The sequence below is a fragment of the Pygocentrus nattereri genome, chromosome 25, assembly GCF_015220715.1.
Source record: "Pygocentrus nattereri isolate fPygNat1 chromosome 25, fPygNat1.pri, whole genome shotgun sequence".
Taxonomy (NCBI): domain Eukaryota; kingdom Metazoa; phylum Chordata; class Actinopteri; order Characiformes; family Serrasalmidae; genus Pygocentrus; species Pygocentrus nattereri.
In genome coordinates, this window is record NC_051235.1 from 16,850,197 (window position 1) to 16,869,543 (window position 19,347).

A 19,347-nucleotide genomic window follows, 5' to 3' on the forward strand; every position below is an offset into this window, starting at 1 on the left:
GGCAGTAGGCACAATTGTTGATATATATATATATATATATATATATATATATATATATATATATATCCTGTAGAAACCTGCTTATCCAACTTTTTTTCTTGAATCTAGGGTATTAATAGGGAATTTGTTCAGTAACAGTAACAGCCTCTACTCTTCTGGGAAGGTTTTACACTAGATGCTTTATACTAGATGTTTGAACATTGCTGTGAAGATTTGATTTCATTCCGCCACAAGTGCATTAAGTGAGGTCAGTTACTGGTGGTTACTTCTGAATCACAAACATCACTTCAGCTCATCCCAAAGGTGTTGGATGGAGCTCTACAAGCAATATAATCTGAATAATACTTTGACAGCAGTCTCATAATAAGAAATATTAGATATAGCCACTAACTTTTAGATGTTTACATTTGCCAAGATATCCTTTTTGCAGTGTGGTGAGTTTAAGCTCCTATGCTGCAGCGTCCCATTTTACTAGCTGTGCTTTTCTGTGAAGATTCTATAAACTCTGTGCGCAATTGAACACAAGCTCTTTCCGACCCCCAAGATAGGGACACTGTCTGATAGGGGGACAAATACTCTGTATGTAGGACCTAGCAATGAATAAGCAATCATCATAAGCAATTTCAGCTTTTAAGGAGGTGACTTTTTTATTTCATTTTAAAACAAACTATTTTGGTGACTTATATGAAATGCAATACTAATATCCTTGTTTTAATTAAGAAAAAAAACTTTTAACTAAACAAAGTTCAGAAAATATAGATATACAATAGGTTGGCTTCAAATTTCACGTTGACCTAACTAATTTTACACAGTGGAGGATGTTGTAGGTTTCCAATTTGTGCAGGGTTCTGTATATGGAAGAGATGTTGCATATTTCATTAATTAAATCTGTCCTTCTTCACTCTCCCTCAGATTAAATGTAATCAACAGCATCATCAACAGCCTGTCCCTCGAGCAGCGTCAGGCTTTCGGCTGGTGGTTCAGCCAGTCTGTCGGTAAGGCCAACATGACGGCTGGCGGCTTGTCCTTCATCCGAGACCATGGTAACTTGATAGCGTATCTACCGTTCCAGAGCTTCCAGTACCTCACACCTGCTCAGGTAACAGCCACGGCTCCTCACTGAGACACCTGAGCCATCCTGGCTGATTTGTCCTGAGGCAGCTTCACGGGGAGTGGTGGGGGTTGATGGGAAGTGTTTGTCACTGGTCAGAAGTGCCTTTTGTGATGGACATGCCTGAAAACCATCTTCAACAAGTAAATATGGGGCATTGAGTAAACTCACAGGGTTCAAAGATTAAACACAAAGTCAGTCACACTGTGTGGTCTGAATACAGTAGACATCCTAAACAATACAATATTCTGTATACAGTGTTCTCATTGCTTGTAATTTGTGTGCTTTACTGTCTCTGTATATGCGTCCTCTTTCTTTTAAAGCTCTTGGATGGTCTGGATGTCCTGTTGAGGAATGATTTGGGACCCCTGAAGCAGCAGTTCATAGCTCAGAGAATCATTGGAGGGTACAAGAACCTCACAGCAGACCAGTTCAGAAGGTTAGCATATGCTGACAATACAGCAATGGCATTTTCAAGTAAAAGACATGTTGTTCTTCAAAACGTTCACCATGCTTTATTAGAGATTGCACTGATGCTGTAACGAATGTGTCGTGAAATGCACACATTCACACAATGTGATGTTAGCTGTGCATTTATTCCTTTGGTGTAGTGGAGTGTCTGAGTAGTTTGAGAATGATAGTCTGCTTTTAGATGATCACTTTAAATGCTTCAGTTAAAAATGCTTCATTTAAAAGGTTAGTTGTTTTTAAAGAAAAAAGTGTTGGATTGTCCTTACTCTCTCTTAGATATATAAGAGAGACCAGTGAGGACAGAGTACTCTTTTTCTATGCAAAAGTTTTAAGCACCTTAGAAAATTAGATTTAAAAAATCTTATTTATCTGGTCGCTAAGTGGTCGCTAGTGGTCGCTAATATATGAATAAATACAAATAATAATGCAATAAGTAGTGATTTGATGTCTGTCAGTGTAGCCTAGTTTACTTTATTACATCACATGCTTGTGATGAAATTTAACAAATCTTTGTGATGGATGGGGGCATTGAGGAGACACCCGGAACCAAACTTTGTTATTTAAAATAGCACACAAGATATTAGTTTGTCTTCTTGTTTTGATTTTCACTATATTTATTTGCATTTATTCTAATGACTTACGGTGATTTTAGAAGCAAAAACACACTTGTTGCCAAGATCAATTATTTGAAATAATGCTTTTCAGTGCATTAGAGCACCATTTTACCACCCATGTTGCTGCAGCTACAAAAAGCTAAAAATGGTATATCTTAAAGTTGTTTATAACTACCCAAACATGTATAAACTAGCCTTTGTATTTTGACACCTGTATAAACATTTGTTCCTAATAACACATTTTCATGATTTTTCTGGGCTCATACTTGCTTTGATAAACTGAGCCAGCCTAACCATGACTCAAAAATGAGAATTATTTTAGTGTTTGTAGGGCTGGACTCTGGATTCAATTTCTTAATGCACTGAAAATGTATCCGCTTAAAGTGTCCTGTATTTACTATATATTATATTAAAAAAATAATGGACTTGGACATCCACATCACGTCATTGTTATTTGTATTACATAAAAAATGAGTGTTACTTTGTTCAAAAAACTAAGCAAAACAACTACAAAGTTATGCTGCCCTGTTTAATATTGCGTGAAAGTGAGAATGCCTCAAGCATGCAAAATAAATCTTGCTAGTAGCTACCATATTTTTCAAGTATACCTTGTTGAATCCTTTACCATCATTTTGTGGCAGAAATAGTAACAATATGCTGTTTTTTTGGGGTTTTTTTTGCTGTCTCACAGATTAGCCACATTGACATGTTGGGCTAACCAGAATGACCTGCTAGCATACATGGGCAGTGATGTGTCCCCGGTAATCCAAGAAAACATCAGAACATGTGTAACACAGGGGATCAGCGTACCTAGCTCTGTGGTGAGGGTCTTTAAACTTTCATTCACTTTCAACCAGAACATCTTCAAACAGCTGTAGACAACTGCTCATCAAGCATTACATCTAAAATGCACCTGTGATTTTTACAGACTTTTTCTGTATAATTAAAATAACTTTTAAAAAAAATATATATATATATGTGTGTGTGTGTGTGTGTGTGTGTGTGTGTGTGTGTGTGTGTGTGTGTGTGTGTGTGGAGGAATCTGCTGAATCAGTTTAAACTGCAGTCTCATAGTAAAAAAAAAATAAAAAACAATGTATTGGTTTGATTTGTTTGTAATTTGGACCTTAAATATTTACAAGGATTATCTTGTGTTCTATTTAAACACAAGGCATTACATTTTATTAGTAATAAGCTAAATATATACAAATTCACCATTTATAGGGTACTTTCTTTTGGGAGGTGAAGTTGAAAGATTTAGATTGATCATTGATTTTGAGTTTAAAAAAAAACTTTACTCAAAAAATGATGTCCATCATTTTCTTCACAACCCAACAAAGTTTTAGTCCATGGGTGGGGCTTTACCAGCATTTTAGAGCATAAAATGAGACTGTATGTCATTGTTTTGAACTAAACAGCAGTTTAGATCTCATTGTTTTGAAATAAATCAGTGTGTAACATTAAGAATTGTCACAAGCAAAATACATGTTGTGCAGTTAACTAAACTTTTTTGTGTTATAATAGAAATATTTTGATCTTATGTGTGTACAACTGTTCAAAACTGTGTTTGCTTGTCATGTACTGGCTAGTGTTTTTGACTTATGCTCAAAATCCCTTAAAATGGTCACTAACGAAACAGTCACTACAGAGACATTTGGTAAAGTTTTGGTCATGTAATGAATGTTTTGTTGGTGATAAAATGGAAAGTTCAATCATTTGTTTCAATAAAACTCACATAATTATGATATAGGGTCACACAAAGCTTAAGGATTTTAGTGTCATGTCCAAATCAGTTAAAGGTGGGATTTTGAACTCTGAGTTTGATCCAATGCTTTAGAATGGTCCATATTTAGCAGTCCCTTCTATTGCCAAAGCTTTTCTATGGATATTTTTCAAGTGGTTATGTGCAACTGAATACCTGTGTCCACAATAAGTGCTCTTTACAGTATTTAATAATTACAATTTGTCTAATTAGAATGGATATCTGGACTCTTTTGGACATGCAATGTACCAGCAGGACTTTTGATGTCTTACTACGTTCTACTCTGGAAATGAAGAAAAGTTTTCTCTGACTCTGTCTTTCATGTCATCTACACTTTATGCTTTTTTGTTTCTCTCATTAGATTTCCAGTCTGTTTTTGAACATGTCTGATGTGCAGTCCCCCGCCTCCCTCAGTCCTCAGAAAATCTCCCAGCTCGCCCAGTTCCTGCCTCTGATGGGCGTGGATGTCCTGCAGCAGCTTAGCCAAACCCAGCTCATGCCTGTCCTCAGTGTACTGACCTCTGTGCCCTTCACACCTTTGCAGGTATGCAGCGTATCTGCCAAATATCAAACACATACAGATGTGGCATCTCATACCATAATTAGCTATATATAAACACATGGAATTCAACATGGAAACATCTAACTGTGGACAATCTTCAGTTGTAATGTATATGTTCAGAGCTTTCACTGAGGTCAGAGGTCATGTGGGGGCTGCAGGGTGTCAGCCTGAACAGGTGGGAGATTGCCCTCAGTCAACCTCTAGGGAACTGATACATACAGACTGGAGAGAAAAGGAGGGTGGGCTCCTCTTGGACCCTGTGGTTAGAATTGCATGACCAATTACGACTCTGGCCAGCAAGCTAAACATGTGCTTCCCATAGCCAGAAGGTGAGCAGCATGGAGATACAAGAGATGCCCTAAACCCCAAATGTCTTAGCTGGCTTCTCACCTCAGAAACCACATCAGACAGAAATTGCAGTGTATGTGTTAATTGTCTTGTATGAAGCAGGACCTGTTTGGAAGTTGCTAAGTTTCTAAATTATACACACAAATAAACGTGAACTGTTTTTGGTATTTTGATGTTATACCTTGTTTTTCATCACTTTGCTTTTGCAGGCTGCTGTGATCATAGACAAGGTGTCGCCGAGCTTGAGAGTAAGTTGAGTTTTGTAGTAGTGAAAATACAGAGAGAGAGAGAGAGAGAGGGAGAGAACGATGTCTTAATGTACAGATATGGGCCCCTGATTTTGTGTGTAAGTGGGGAGAGGATTGTTTTCAGAGTGGAGCTGAAGGCTGCTCAGGTAATTTATCATGAGCTGAGTGATTTCAGATGTATTGATATTAAAAGTATGTATATAATTAACACCATGTATGTAATGTATGTTTTTCACCACATCCTTTGTTCATGTTTCAGATAAACAACTTAAAACATTAATAAACATTTGTCTAAAGTACTTTTTGGCTGCCCCGGCCCATTATAACTATACTATAAAGCCTGACTTGACTTAACCTTAAGATACAATAAAAATGCATAAAAATGAAATAGCCATTATATTTGCATTAATGTGTGAATCCATTTAACTTCTGATCCTTTTGCACAAGTCATCTATTATAAGTTATGTTCACTCAGTCCTGTTACCTGAACATATTCATCCCTAAGTCACAAGTCCAAAAGAATTTCCTGAAGATCATGGGTACAAAAAAAGAAGTTCTCTTATTATTGTTCTTTGTTTTTGGTGATATTGTGGTATTGAGTGATAAGAGCACTCACTTCAACCTTGTAGCAAATACATTTTAAGTAAATAATTAGAATGTTCTTAATGTCTAATGGATGCTAGAATTTTGCGTATTTGCAAATTCTTGAACATTACTTGAACATTTATTAAGTGCTTATGTCGGTTCTCGCAACCTGACATAAGATGTTTTATGAAATAAATGACATTGTACTGACATAATAAGAATAAACATTGAACATATTTACAACACTAAACATATTTAAAACACTATACATGACTATTTATGTCAGCATTCTTAAGATGACATTGATATCAGGTTACATATGCCTGGAAACCACCCCCTCTTCGCACCATGGCATAGATAAGATGATTGATGCAATTATGTATAGGGTTTAAATATGTTTAGTGCTGTAAATATGATCAACGTTTATTCTTATTATGTCAGTACAATGTCATTTATTTCATAAAACATCTTATGTCAGGTTGCGAGAACCGACATAAGCACTTAATAAATGTTCAAGTAGTGCTTCATAAACACATTATTCAGTGCTTATGAATGCGTCATAAAGCCCTTATGTAAGTAGCCTTCAAATAAAGTGTTACCGATGTTCCTGTTGTTCCACGTTTAAATGGTTAACTATGTTTTCCTAGATTCAATATTGAAAGATATACAAAATAAAGTTTAATTTTAAATGGCCACTCAATCACGGAATCACACATTTTAAATGATTGTTTAGAGGAGAAACAAATTGTACATGTTTTTTTCTCCCTTGTTTCTGCCACCAGAATGTAATTTTTTCCAACTTATGTCAAAAGACTCAGCAACACTTTACTTTAGGTTACACTTCATAAGGCTACATGACACCTACATGTGCTTGTCATGACTGACATAACCCTACACAAATGCTTATTACAACAGGCACCATGTCTCATAAAGTCTACTTTAGCTAACTGTTATTAAAATTGGCAAATGTAACCTTTTAATTAAATGACACATACTGGAATAAGCATTAATAAATATTTATATAGCGTTATGTCACTTGTCATGACAAGTTTATGTAGGTGTCATGTAACCTTATCAACAGTATCCTACAGTAAAGTGTCTTAAGGATGCATTTCTCAGAACTATGACTAATGTCAAAATAATTACTTATTTTTATCAAATTAGTGAATTATTATCTAAAAATAAAGATTTGTCATGAATAATTACTTTCTTGAAATTTAACAATTTGTGATTTGACATTGAGATTTGACAGTTGAGAGAAAAGCCATTGTTTTAACTAACCATTATTTTTACTAAAAGTCCAAGAAAATAAGTCTTAATGTATTATTTTGAGATGAAAATTTTAGACGTAAGTCAAATTTGTATGCACTGGTGCCAGAAACAGAGAAGGATTAAAACGTTCTAAAGTAAAAGAATTTATATTTTGCCCTTATTTAAACTGCAGGTGCTCTATTGCTCTACTGTCTATACTCTTATTATTTACATCTCCCCCTTCTTCAATTCTAAAGCAGCATTCCAGCAATTTTTTTTCCTGGCTGTATCTGAAGTTGTGAGATGACACCAGTGTAAAAGTATCTTCTGTGTTTAGTCCTTGTCTGATGGACTGTTGTATTGATATAAAGAAGACACTCAATGATTTAGTGGGGAGACCAGAAATGTCCCACTCCTTTTTTCTTTTTTGCCTTCTCATCTTCTGTCTCATCACTCATGTGTTGTGTGTTGTGGCAGCTGTCTGAGTCGGGTTCTGGAGTGTCTAAGCTGAAGTTTCTGGCGAGTGGGCTGAGTATGGAGACTCTGCGGGGTTTGTCATCTGATGCCCTGCTGACTGCACTGTCTAACTTTAGCCAATATCCCCCCCAACTGACTCCTCCACAGGCCAGTGCCATTTCTACTAAACTCTGGGTGAGCAACAAATACCTGCCCGCCCCAACACACACATTCACATACGCACACTTGTCTCACTATCTTTGTAAGTGTTTCTTATATAAGTACACAAGGTTGAACCAACAGATGTGAAATAACTGGAATTTAACAGATTTTTTTTTTTGGCACTCAGTTTTTTGGCCAAAAGAGAAACAGGTAGAAAATTTGACCAAAAAAAACACAACTATTATATAGACCTACAAACAATATGGGGGACTCTACATATAATGTTAGCAGTGATGAAAATGAGATACATACTGCTTGTTCACTTTCCTGCGCCGGTCGCTGCAGACGCATTCAAACAATCTGAGCCGCAGCAGATAAACAGTGAAACTGTCAGCCATGTGAACTTTAAACATGAACAAATTCCCAAAAGACAGAGCCAAAGTGCAAAATGTAACACAAAACTGAACACAAAACTTTAAAAATCACCACTGACCTCTACATTTTTGGTCAAAGTGCATGTCTTATCCTAGCATCATATCACGCTATCATGTAAAAGCCTTCTATGTGTTGTTTTTTTTGGCAGAATTTGAAAATATTATATATATATATATATATATATATATATATATATATATATAAAATTACCATTTTGGACATATGGAGTTTTGTTCTGATAGTAATGATACACACGTAACACGTAAACTGAAGTTGCACTGGCCATTAAAAAAATCATAATTTAAAAAAGTCATAATAATGTATACCTTTTTGTCATAATGGGAAGGATAAGCTCACAAGATAAAAGAAATGTTCTTCCATTTCTCGATTGTTAACAAGTATGTTCTTCCCTTAACATACGTGACTGGTGGTGATCTGGTATCTCATTTATAAAACGAATATTGTCTTGTGAAGAAGTAAGTACACCCCATAAAAAGTTTAGTTTTTTTTTTTTTTTTCTCAACATGTTTGGACCTACAGATACCTGGTCTTCATTTGTAACAATGTTGATAGATAAAGGTGATATAATTTAACAGCTGACAGTTTTGTCATCTTTTGTATAATGGAAACAAAACTTTTCTCATGTGAAAAAGTAGGTAGTCCCTTACATATATCACAATTTCAAACATATTAAATTGAAATCAAGTGCCACTCCATCTCCATTAGAGAATATCTTGGAGATTTTTTGTTTGTAAATTAATATCTAAGCAAGGGCCAGGACTTCTGGAAAAAGAAGCTATGGACAGACAAGACGAAGATAGAGTTAACTGGTCACAGTACCAGAAGCCATGTTTGGCGAAAACCATTTGGTCAAAAGAACCTCATAAAAACTGTAAAGAATGATGGTGGAAATGTTAATGTATGGGGCTGTGTTGCTGCCTCAGGGCCTGGCTAACAGATTGTGAGACCCTCTGTCAAAAAGTTGAAGAAATGAACCTCCCACAAATTAATGATTCCATACAAGTAAGTCCACCAAAGAGAAGTTCAAGAAAGATATGAAGGGTTATGCACTGGCTTAGATGGGCAATACCAGTTACTGAAGCCAGGACTGTACTTAGTTTTCAAATTTCCATTTGTTTTTTGTTCTGTTACTTAAGGTTTATTTATACATACTGTTCAGCAGAAGATGAGTTACTATTATGTCCACATATATAAAAAAGAGAAACATTTAATAGGGTATGATTCATTCTTCACATGACCGTGCCATGGCTGTACATGAATTCAGTCTTAAAATGATTGAATATGAATATTCATGTTTAAATACTGACATTTAAATGTGTAAAATTTGATGTGAGTAGACATACAAGTGTTTTAGTGGCAATGACAGTGTGCTAGAGACAATACAGACAAGACACAAGAGCAATGGCTTATATTGAAATGCTGAAAACTTGTCTTAAAAAACAAATAAATGTTTTTATTAAGAAGCTTTGACTCTGGAGTTTTAACACATGGCAATTCTTGCATCATTAATGTAAGGCTACAGTTTTGTGAATACACCTGCATTATGTAATGAGGTTAAAGTTAGCTCACACATTCCCAGGAACATTCCTACACAGTGCTGCTCATTAACGTTCATTTGATTTTGAAAAACTAGTGAACCTTTTAAAAATGTATGAATGTGTGTGTTTATGGTAACAGTCTACTGATTTTGTGATTGCAGGCCGCAAGTGGCATTAAAGAGCAGTAATAAGTCTGAGGTCTATCACAATGACCCATTGTGTGTGGCCTGTGTAGCGACTACAGCCAAAGAACAGCAACAGCAACAGCTGGCAAGCTCAGGTTGCCAACACACTGACCCTCCCTTTACACCCTGGCAGGTGGAGGAGTGTGGAAGCAAGCCAGCATGAGGCTGGGACACCTGAACCTGATAGTGCACCTCACAGCTGTCTGTTTCACAGGGCACGACACGTTCAAGTGTGAAATATGTTTACATTTATCCATGTGGTCCAGTTTACACACTGACCTGTGACATGTACATGTGTGCAATTTGGACCTTCATCAATTTTAGTTAGTGTTGGTCATAAAGTTGAGGTTGCAAACAAGGTATTCAGTGTTGCACCTATTTGTACAACTCCCTGACCATTTTAATAGAAAAACCTAGCTTGTAGCTGGTGTACGGTTAGAGCTAACCCATCTGTTGATGCACAAATTGTGTTAGCGATCCTCTAGCCTTGCATCAGTGATGGCCTAAAATGTCTGTTTCTGTGCATTTCCTCATTGAAATACACCTTACCCTTACATTTTACATGCAAAATCTGGGCAAAAAACATTTATACGTAATCACACATTTTTTCACATGGAAACACTTTTTCACATGTAATACAGGACCTAATTAAGATCTTGTGGTGTTCCTGGGCATTAGAGCTATAGTGCCCTGTCCACACGAACCCTCTGATAATAACCAGTTGCTAAAAAGGTCTTGGTTGTACTGAAAACCCATTTTATTGACTTTTCACAAAATATCTAAACCAGAGTTTTTCTTCAGCTACAAAATTGTTGAGTAGACCAGATATGCCAATAAGAGGATGAGAACATTTACATAAGATGTCCATATGATCCTGTGCAATTTTACCCACACAAGCATAACTGACTAATTTCAGTTGGTCCCTTCATATTTGAGTAATTGCTCAAGTTACACAATGAACGTGTGTTTTGGATATTACATTATCAGGCTGACTGTTCTGGTGTGTGAAAAGATTTTATGTAAACTTCCAAGAGTGCGGTGTAAACAGACTAAAGTCATTTTAAATTATGTACTTGTTTGATCAACAGTTTTGGTGCACCTGGGCAGTGGGTGCCAAAGGGTAGTCATCCGGGTCGCCCACATTGCAGATCCACGATGTGGTAACATGTTTAACAAGTGAAATCTGCACAATCACATGTATATATTTACATGTGAAATCCCTGTGACTTTCCTGTAAGAGCAAAAATGGCCATTTTTATAAACAACCAATAAATATTTAGACATCATATTTTGTATATATTAAATTAGTGAAATGTAAAATTTTAGTGAACATTTTAATCCCACTGACTGAAAAAAGTACACAAATCATTAATAGTATTAATGACACTGAGTGACACATTGTGGAGTTTCTCAATTGTTACCGTGGAGACTTGAGGGCAGACCCTGCTGCAGCACCAAGACTTTCTTGTTGCCTGAATGGGCTGTTGGCTGAACTTGTGGGTTCTACAGACACTTCGCTTCAAACACCCACTTTAGAACGGTAGTAATACAGCTATATGCATGTTGCCTATAAAAAATAGTTGTTTACGTTTTCGAGATATGAGCTGGAACACTGTTACTTGCCTGTGAATGCGGTCTGAGTCTGTGTTGGTGATTGTGTGTACTCAGGGTGTTTCAACAGTGGTCACATGGTTGAAGGAGGTGGATCCTCTGCTGTCCAGCACACCACTGCTCTCTGTGATACCCCGTGCTCATCTCTTGCTGACCAACAGCTCTGGTCCATACACATGCAGCTGGAATACACAACAGGTACACACATACACCTGGAGAATCACTGAATAGACATACACAAGAGTCCTTTCACAACTCAGTGTATTCTACTGTAGAAAGTATGCAAAAGGTTGGGCGCCCCTGGTCAAATGATGTTTTGTTGGTTTTCTATCAACAATAAAAATAAGGCCACATACTCACAACACACTCCTGCACATTTGAATGCGCTGTTACTGTTTATTTGCTGAAATTAACATTTATCCTGCAGATGTAAGCAACGCGCACACAGTGTATTTTTCATGATGTCTCTCCCACAGCGCCACGATGCCATAAAGGTGTTGTAGCTGTGCTAATTAAGAATTAAATTATTGATGTAGGACTGGAGCTTCCTTTGTTGTGCAAATGACAAATAAAAAGGTCACTACATCATCTCTGATATTTTGTCTCCATCCAAGAGCTGAAAGTCCTGTGTTCTGGGACACTGAGCATGACAACTAGCAGTAATCCCCTTTCACATGTAGCAACAGATCTCTACACTTGATAGGCCAACTTTAAGTAAAGAATCACCAGAAACTGCATTGCGGTGTTTATCATGCTGCTTGTTAGTAGGTTCAGAGATATTATTTAACTAATTAACTAACTAATTCATCTTATTAACCTCTTTTTTTTGGAAATGCACACACACTCTACAAAAACAAAAAGGTTGAGACAGAGGCCATATAAGAGTAAGAACATTGTGAAATGTTTAGAAAATCTCTTAAGCAGGTGATGAAGTCAGGCTTCTTGGACATAAAAGGAACATCCAGACAGGCCTAGTCTTTTATGAGCAAGGATGAGTCAGGGCTCACCACTTATCAACAAATACATCAGCAAAAATCTGAGAGTTTAAAAACAATGTTTCTCACCCTCTATAGTGCACATTAACACCAAAGACTTTAGAAAATCTGGAGAAATCTTTGTGTGTAAAAGGACGAAAACCACAAATGAATGACCGTGACATTCGACCCTTCAGACGGCACAGCATTAAAAATTGGTTCAGAAATACTTTAAAAAACTGTTGTCAATAAGTACCGCCCATTGCTGCATCCACAAATTCAAATTAATGCTCTCTTATGCACAGTGGAAGTCATATGTCAACAGTGTCCAGAAATGCTGCCAACTTCTCTGGGCTAAAGCTCATCTAAAATGGTCTGATGCACAGTGGAAATGTGTATTGTGGTCTCACACATCAAGATTGTTTATGTAAGTAATGGACACTGTGTTCTCTGCTCCGGAAAAGAACCATCCAGATTGTTACTAGCATACAGTTCAAAAGCCAGCGTCTGTCATTGTATGTGGGAGTCTTAGTGGGTAACCTGCACATCTGTGAAGGCACTATTAACATTTTCAAAACTTTCAAAACACTTAATTAAGGAACAACTAAATAATTAAACTCTTGATTCGAGTAATTGTTTACTAATTTCCCTGCTTAAACTACTTAACACTCACAAATACTTATAAGGTGTGGCTGGCTGCATGTGCAGAATAGCTTTATTGGCACAAATCCAACAAGGTAGGCAGGGTCAAAACATCAGTAGACAGGCACGTTGGAGATAGATTCATTGTCAAAACCTAGGTAAAACAGCACAGGTCAAACCACAGTTCAGAACTCTGTCAGAAAAATGAAGACTTCACAAAGAGCCAAGACAAACAGAGAATATATATAAGAGTGTAAGTGAGTCTATCAAATAGCTATAGGTGTATGTAATGATGAAGGGAGCCAGGGAGGAGTAGGAGTTGGTATGAACCAATCCAGAAAGGGCAGATCCCAAAGGAGTCTTCCCAGAGGGAGAAGACATTGTGACAAATACACAAACTTCTTTATTATGTTTCTTTTTGGATATGCAGTTAGAAATACACTGTGGCATTCAGATGCTAATTTAGAGTCTACTTCTTAAGTGCATGATATTCATTTGCTTGATTGTTTGATCTTCTCTAGGCCAAAACCTTATTCAATGAGGCTATGACATCCATACAAAGCCTGTCAACACTGCAGTTCACGTGAGTATCTTTAAACTGCCATTTATGTTAATTCCATTCACAATTCATATCAGTACTGTTCAGATGTTTCTGATTTTATCCACTAACTGTACTAGGATTCGATGACCCCACCTTTGTTAATGTTTCCACTTACCTCAATATGCGCACACACACACACTGGCTACTTTAAGGGACACTTACCTTGTTTCTATACTTATTGTGCATTATATCAGCTCCACTTACCAGATTGGTGCGCTTTATAGTTCTGCAATTACAGACTCCTTCTCAATTTTTAGACCCTTTTTACCCTGGTTATCAACTGTCCCCCACAAGACGTCCACTGAGAAGGTATTATCTGCCAGTGGTGGTCCTGTGACCATTTCAATTAAGGAGAGAAACAGATCGACTGCAATTTTCAATTGTAGCATTGCAAAGTGAACCTATATGATAAAAGAACCTGATAAAATGGACAATTATTATAGATACAGTATAAGTGTGTCTAATAAAGTGGCCAGTTTATTAGATACTGTGTAAAATCCTCAGTAAATGTGTGCACATCCCTCTAGAATTTGGCACAGGTGCAAGACACAAAAGGAGTGTTGGACAATAAATATGAATGTGTGCACTGTTTTACCAAAGCTCCTTTGTTTATTACAGTGTTTGTTTAAAAGAGTCTTAGTAAATAACTGATTTTGTTCCAACAACCAACACAAGTGGTTTTAAAACATATGTGGACTTTCACATTTTTTTTTGGAAATTTGAGACTTTTTTCAGTAATTCATGTTAGCCATTCAACAGTTCATTATGGCCAATCAATAAAAATCAATCTTCAGCTTGGCTTTTAAAACAGTCACTGAGGATGTCTATCTGACATCAGCTGGTAGGCTGTTCTAAAGCCTTGTTCTAAAGCCTTTATCAAGAGCAGAGATGGAGGTTGTAGGGGATCTAAATAAGGATTAAACCATTGTGGTGCACCCAGCTGATAAGTGTAGTGCAGTAGTTCTCCAAATTATAATAGATTATGAATCAAATTCCTAGAAAACTTAATGATTCAGGTTTTTTTTGTTTGGTTATTTGTTTGTTTGTTTTTTATCATTAATTATCTGCTGACCCTACTCAGAGGTTGAAAGAGGAAGTACATTCTAGGCTTTTGCTCAATTATTAAAATATTGAATTCGACAAAACTGTATATTAGTTTCTCAAGGTTAGTTCCACTATCACATCAGTTGTTTATACATTTCCAAAATGTATAAATAAATACTGAAGGTTTCTGCAACAGGTAGCAAAATGGCAAAATGTATGCCTGTTTAAATGTGAGGGTTTGAAAGCAATTACGTTTTCAATGTGGCAAATCCTGTTTTTTCCAAGATTGTAAGGATGCTTTATTAAAACAGTGCACAGACGCTCATCTTTACTTTTCAGTTTGTTAGGTACACCTTCACACCATCAGAAGCATCTATCATGTAGGCATACTGCAGTTCTACAGTTACTGACTGTAGCCAATCTTTGGCTTCACAATTTATCATCCACTCTCTATCCTGTCTGTCAGTGGAAAGGGACCACTATAGGACCACTGCTAACCAGATATGGTCTGGCTGGTGGATCATTCTCTGGCCAGCAGTGATATTAGCATGGTGATGGCATGGTGCTGGTATGAGTATATTAGGCCCAGCAGCTCTGTTGAGGTTTCTTATGTTTATGCATGTCAACTTCTAGAGAGAGCAAGCATAATATTCAAAGCCTCCAAACTGTATAAATTCACTGACACCCATATAGAACATATTTACCATTCTACCATTAATAGGAGTAGTTTGTCCAGATTTTCTTTACAGTGAAATATTCCTCTGACAATTGTGACAATCTTTATGTATTTTTCTGCAGAGAGAACATCTCATTATTAGTGCATAAAATATTTAAATAAAAAACATTAAATTTTTTTTTATGTTTTGGCTCTAATGTTTTGGCTCATTTCTGGCACTAGCCAATATCTTCCATCCCACCACCCACAGACTGTTCAGATTATAAGTTACACTGATTGAAATAAAGGTACATTTTTCATTTATTTAGGTAAAAATAATTTACCCTCAAAAGTACATTGGTTGATTTAAGGTCTAATTCTTTACCCTAAATAAGATTTTCCAGGTGAAAAGTAAATATTTGTACCTTTTCCTAACCTAATGTTTTAAAACAGAACAAGTGAAAAAAGGAGCACTACCCCAGTGATAATTATGTACCTTTTTTTTGAGAGTGTAGTAAATCTAATTTTATTGGGGGACTTGTTTTGGAATAGATTTCCCATATCTCAGCCTTACCAGGCTGAACAATAACAGAATTGTGGCAGGCTAATGTTTTATACAGCTAAATCATATGACTTGACTCCTATGTGTGTTCAGAATAGTCCTCAATAGACCAAACAAATACAGCCAGTACAGTGGTAGAGGTGGTGACCATTGATTAAGGGCCCAAACTATTTGTATATGCACATTGTGCAGTGCAGCACCTGCTACCATGCCACTACCAGTGCAGGTACATACAAGGTAAGTGTGCCTAAGTGTGGTGACTCTTTATGTGTTATGTTTTAGGGATGGGAAATACAATCACTACAGTGCAGTGTAATATTTTGCTTAAAAGTAGTATTGATAAATGGAGGCCTCTACTATTTTAGCAAAAAATAACTGTGGATGTTTATTTAATAATGGATATTTATTGATATATTAAGTCTGTTGTTAGACTAATAGCCTATTCCAATGAAAAAGTTGGAATGAGATGACAAAAACTTCACTCTATAAGTTTTCTTTTAGGGGAATAATTTGTCAAACATTCAAAGTTATTAAACATTATTATATGTCACATTATATCCTATTGCTTTATTACTTTGAATATCACATCTTCAAATATCACATCTTCAAATATCACAGTAGAATTGAATCATGGCTCGAGGATCGTGATAATATGATATAGTGGGCTTGTAGTGATTCCCACTCTTACTTGTGTTTTCTCTTTCACTTGTGTTTTGGGCAGGTCTCTGGGGACAGTTGCTCAGGGCGTGAGTTGCAAAGTTTTGTCGAAGCTGATTCAGAACAATCCATCAGTATCATCCATGAGTGACGTTCTGGGGGTTCTGAGAAAACAGCCCGTTCCACTCCACCCATCACTAGTACTTATATTAAATAGCAATATCATATCATCATTTACTGCTGTCCATTCAGATCTGTGGTTTTATGATCACTTATTAAGTATGAAACCAAGGAAAACAAACCGTATTGTAGTTCTCCTGAAATAGACACTGAAAATGACATTTGGTCATAAACTGGTGAGTTCAAAGCACTTTTAATAATTCTAAAACCCTTTATTCTGTCTAATGTAGAAGAAGTGTCTGATTGAGGAACTGTACAAACTCGCCTTCTTCTCCGACCTACTTGGGGCCATGGGTGCTCAGATTGCTCTCTCAATCCCGTAAGTCTTTTATGTGAGCTGTTATTATATAATAAACACTATATTATATATAGTGTTTATTAATGACCATTAATCTCATTGTCTGCAGATCAGACGCCTGAATCGGTTATTGTATAGGTTTATGTACTAATTGAAATATCAATGCTTTGTAGGATGAGCACTATTAAAAAGTTCTCTGTGCTGATGACTGACATCCTGAGGAGTATGATTGTGCAGGATCCACAGCACTTTCTGCTGATGCCCACCACTAAACAGACCATCCTAGTGGACAAGATAGTTCAGCGACTGGTCAGTCTACCTTTTATTTTTGCCATAACCTTCACCACTAGCTCTGCTCTGCCATAGATCATGTAAAATCCTTACAGTATAAACAGAATACAGTAAAATTCCATTTCTGCCCATTGTGGTTATTTATTTATTTTATTTTATTACAAACATTAGTCTCAAAATTGAATTTCAGCAATTTTCAACCTTTTCATTTACCTTTACATTATAACATGGCTGGCACGAAGCATTTATCAGCAGAGGAACTGAGCATTTTTTCGATGAAATAAGATAATAAACCTCAGAAGTCAAATGAGTGACCAGTAGCAAAGCAGTACAGATGCTGTCACCAAGACAACATAATGAAATGACACGCGAAAATTGAATGCATATGTAGAAACATAAATAATTACATATTACATGCCTGAAATGTAACCGAGTAAAACAGATTTCTCACTAATGGACTTAAGTAAAAAATATTATCATTAGAAAATACTACAATGTGTACAAATGACTGGGAATGTTACGGAAGTTTCTGTAACTGTAAATGTATCTTATTACTATCCACCTCTGAATGGCACCAAGCACAGTGGAAGTGAAATGACAAATTGTAAAGTTGCTATTAATTTATCTAATTTACATTTGCCTTTCCTTTTTGTCAGAGACTTTAATTCTCTGTAAATTCTGGAAAATGATGTAAAACAGGACATTGCATTATCACTTTATTTTTGCCATAGATCAGTAAATAAATCATTCATCATTGAAGTGCACTTGTCATGGTTGGCTCCTCCCACTACTCCATGTGCTTTTTCTGTTTACTTTCTGATCGTCCTCATGCCCCTTTGTTTCGATCTTCCACGTGTTTTCTTTTTTTGGTTTCCTAGTCCGGCCCCTTGTTTTGTGACTCTGCCCCTTTTGTCGCCACCTGTTTTCTGCCTGTCCCTCGTTATCCCTGAGTTTTATAAGCCCCGTGTTTGCCCCGTGTTTGCCCTTCAACAAAACGTCATTTAACCAGGGGTGCTCAAACTTTTGCTGTCCATGTTGTACATACAATTGCAAATTGAAAGACTGAATTTTATTTTTCACTTTTTGGACTAGGCTTTGTAAGTTTCATTGTAGAATTGAAAATTTTTTTTCAACATAAACATTATGCAGTTATATTTTATCAATATTGTGAAGAATCATAAAGCAATAAGCTTTCCTGAGCACAGGTAGATAACGTTAGCAGTTAATGAAAACTGTCCAACTGCATGTTTCATTAAAGTGAGTGTCACGATTGGCCCCTCCCAGTCCTGTCCATGTGTTAGTGTTTTGGTTTAGCCCATGTGTGTTTTTGTTTTGGTTTTTCTAGTCCAGCCCCCTCATTTCAAGTCTCCGCCCATCGTTGTTTTCACCTGTCCCTCGTTACCCTTTGTTATTTAAGCCCTGTGTTTGCCCTTAGTGTTTGCCGGTCTTTGTTTGTTGTATTATGAGCATAATTAGTCCTGCTAAATTGCATGTAGTGCAGTGCAGTAAGTGAACATTGTGTTTTTGCCATATTATCATCATAAAGAAGCTAAATATAATGAAACATCTTTTGTAATGCGGGTGCCTTCAAGTATTGTAATAGAATATTAATGACAATACATAAAGCAATGTTTTGTTTGTATTTTATTGTTTATCCCCCACAATGCTGTATTGTTCTTCAGGGCATGCACACTGGCAAATACACCGAGGAGGAGTTTCGTTCTCTGGGTATTATGGCAACGTTCATAGTGGACGAAGTGTTCATGCAGCTGGACAGGAGCTTCTTTGTGGACAGTGTGGAGTTTCTGCGAGGCTTCTGTTATGATAGCAGCAAAAGAGATATTGTGGCCTCAATGCTACAGGAGCCCAGCACATTTGGGTAAGAATATGATGGTTAACTTGCCATTTTTTTGTACCATATCGTACACACAACATTAATGGAATTGCTATATAATTCGTGTTCGTTTTTTAAAGATAGAATAAACTCAATAATGGGCTTAAAATGTACATCCGTTGCTACATGTTTATTTTACTGTGGGGTAAAAGGTTAATTATAGACATTATCAATGCTCATCTGTGTAAT

At 36.5% G+C, this 19,347-nt stretch overlaps 1 protein-coding gene across 1 annotated transcript in view; it reads left to right on the forward strand.

Moving 5' to 3' along the window:
• The window catches only part of strc1 (stereocilin 1), a 38,677-nt gene that overhangs the window by 7,788 nt on the left and 11,542 nt on the right, over positions 1–19,347 (forward strand). The window contains exons 8-19 of the mRNA XM_017683664.2: positions 913–1,099; positions 1,435–1,550; positions 2,888–3,017; positions 4,320–4,502; positions 5,078–5,116; positions 7,430–7,603; positions 11,418–11,558; positions 13,498–13,559; positions 16,560–16,695; positions 16,906–16,994; positions 17,147–17,282; positions 18,947–19,143. Coding sequence (XP_017539153.2) covers positions 913–1,099; positions 1,435–1,550; positions 2,888–3,017; positions 4,320–4,502; positions 5,078–5,116; positions 7,430–7,603; positions 11,418–11,558; positions 13,498–13,559; positions 16,560–16,695; positions 16,906–16,994; positions 17,147–17,282; positions 18,947–19,143 — 1,590 coding nt within the window. The remainder of the gene's footprint in view (positions 1–912; positions 1,100–1,434; positions 1,551–2,887; positions 3,018–4,319; positions 4,503–5,077; positions 5,117–7,429; positions 7,604–11,417; positions 11,559–13,497; positions 13,560–16,559; positions 16,696–16,905; positions 16,995–17,146; positions 17,283–18,946; positions 19,144–19,347) is intronic.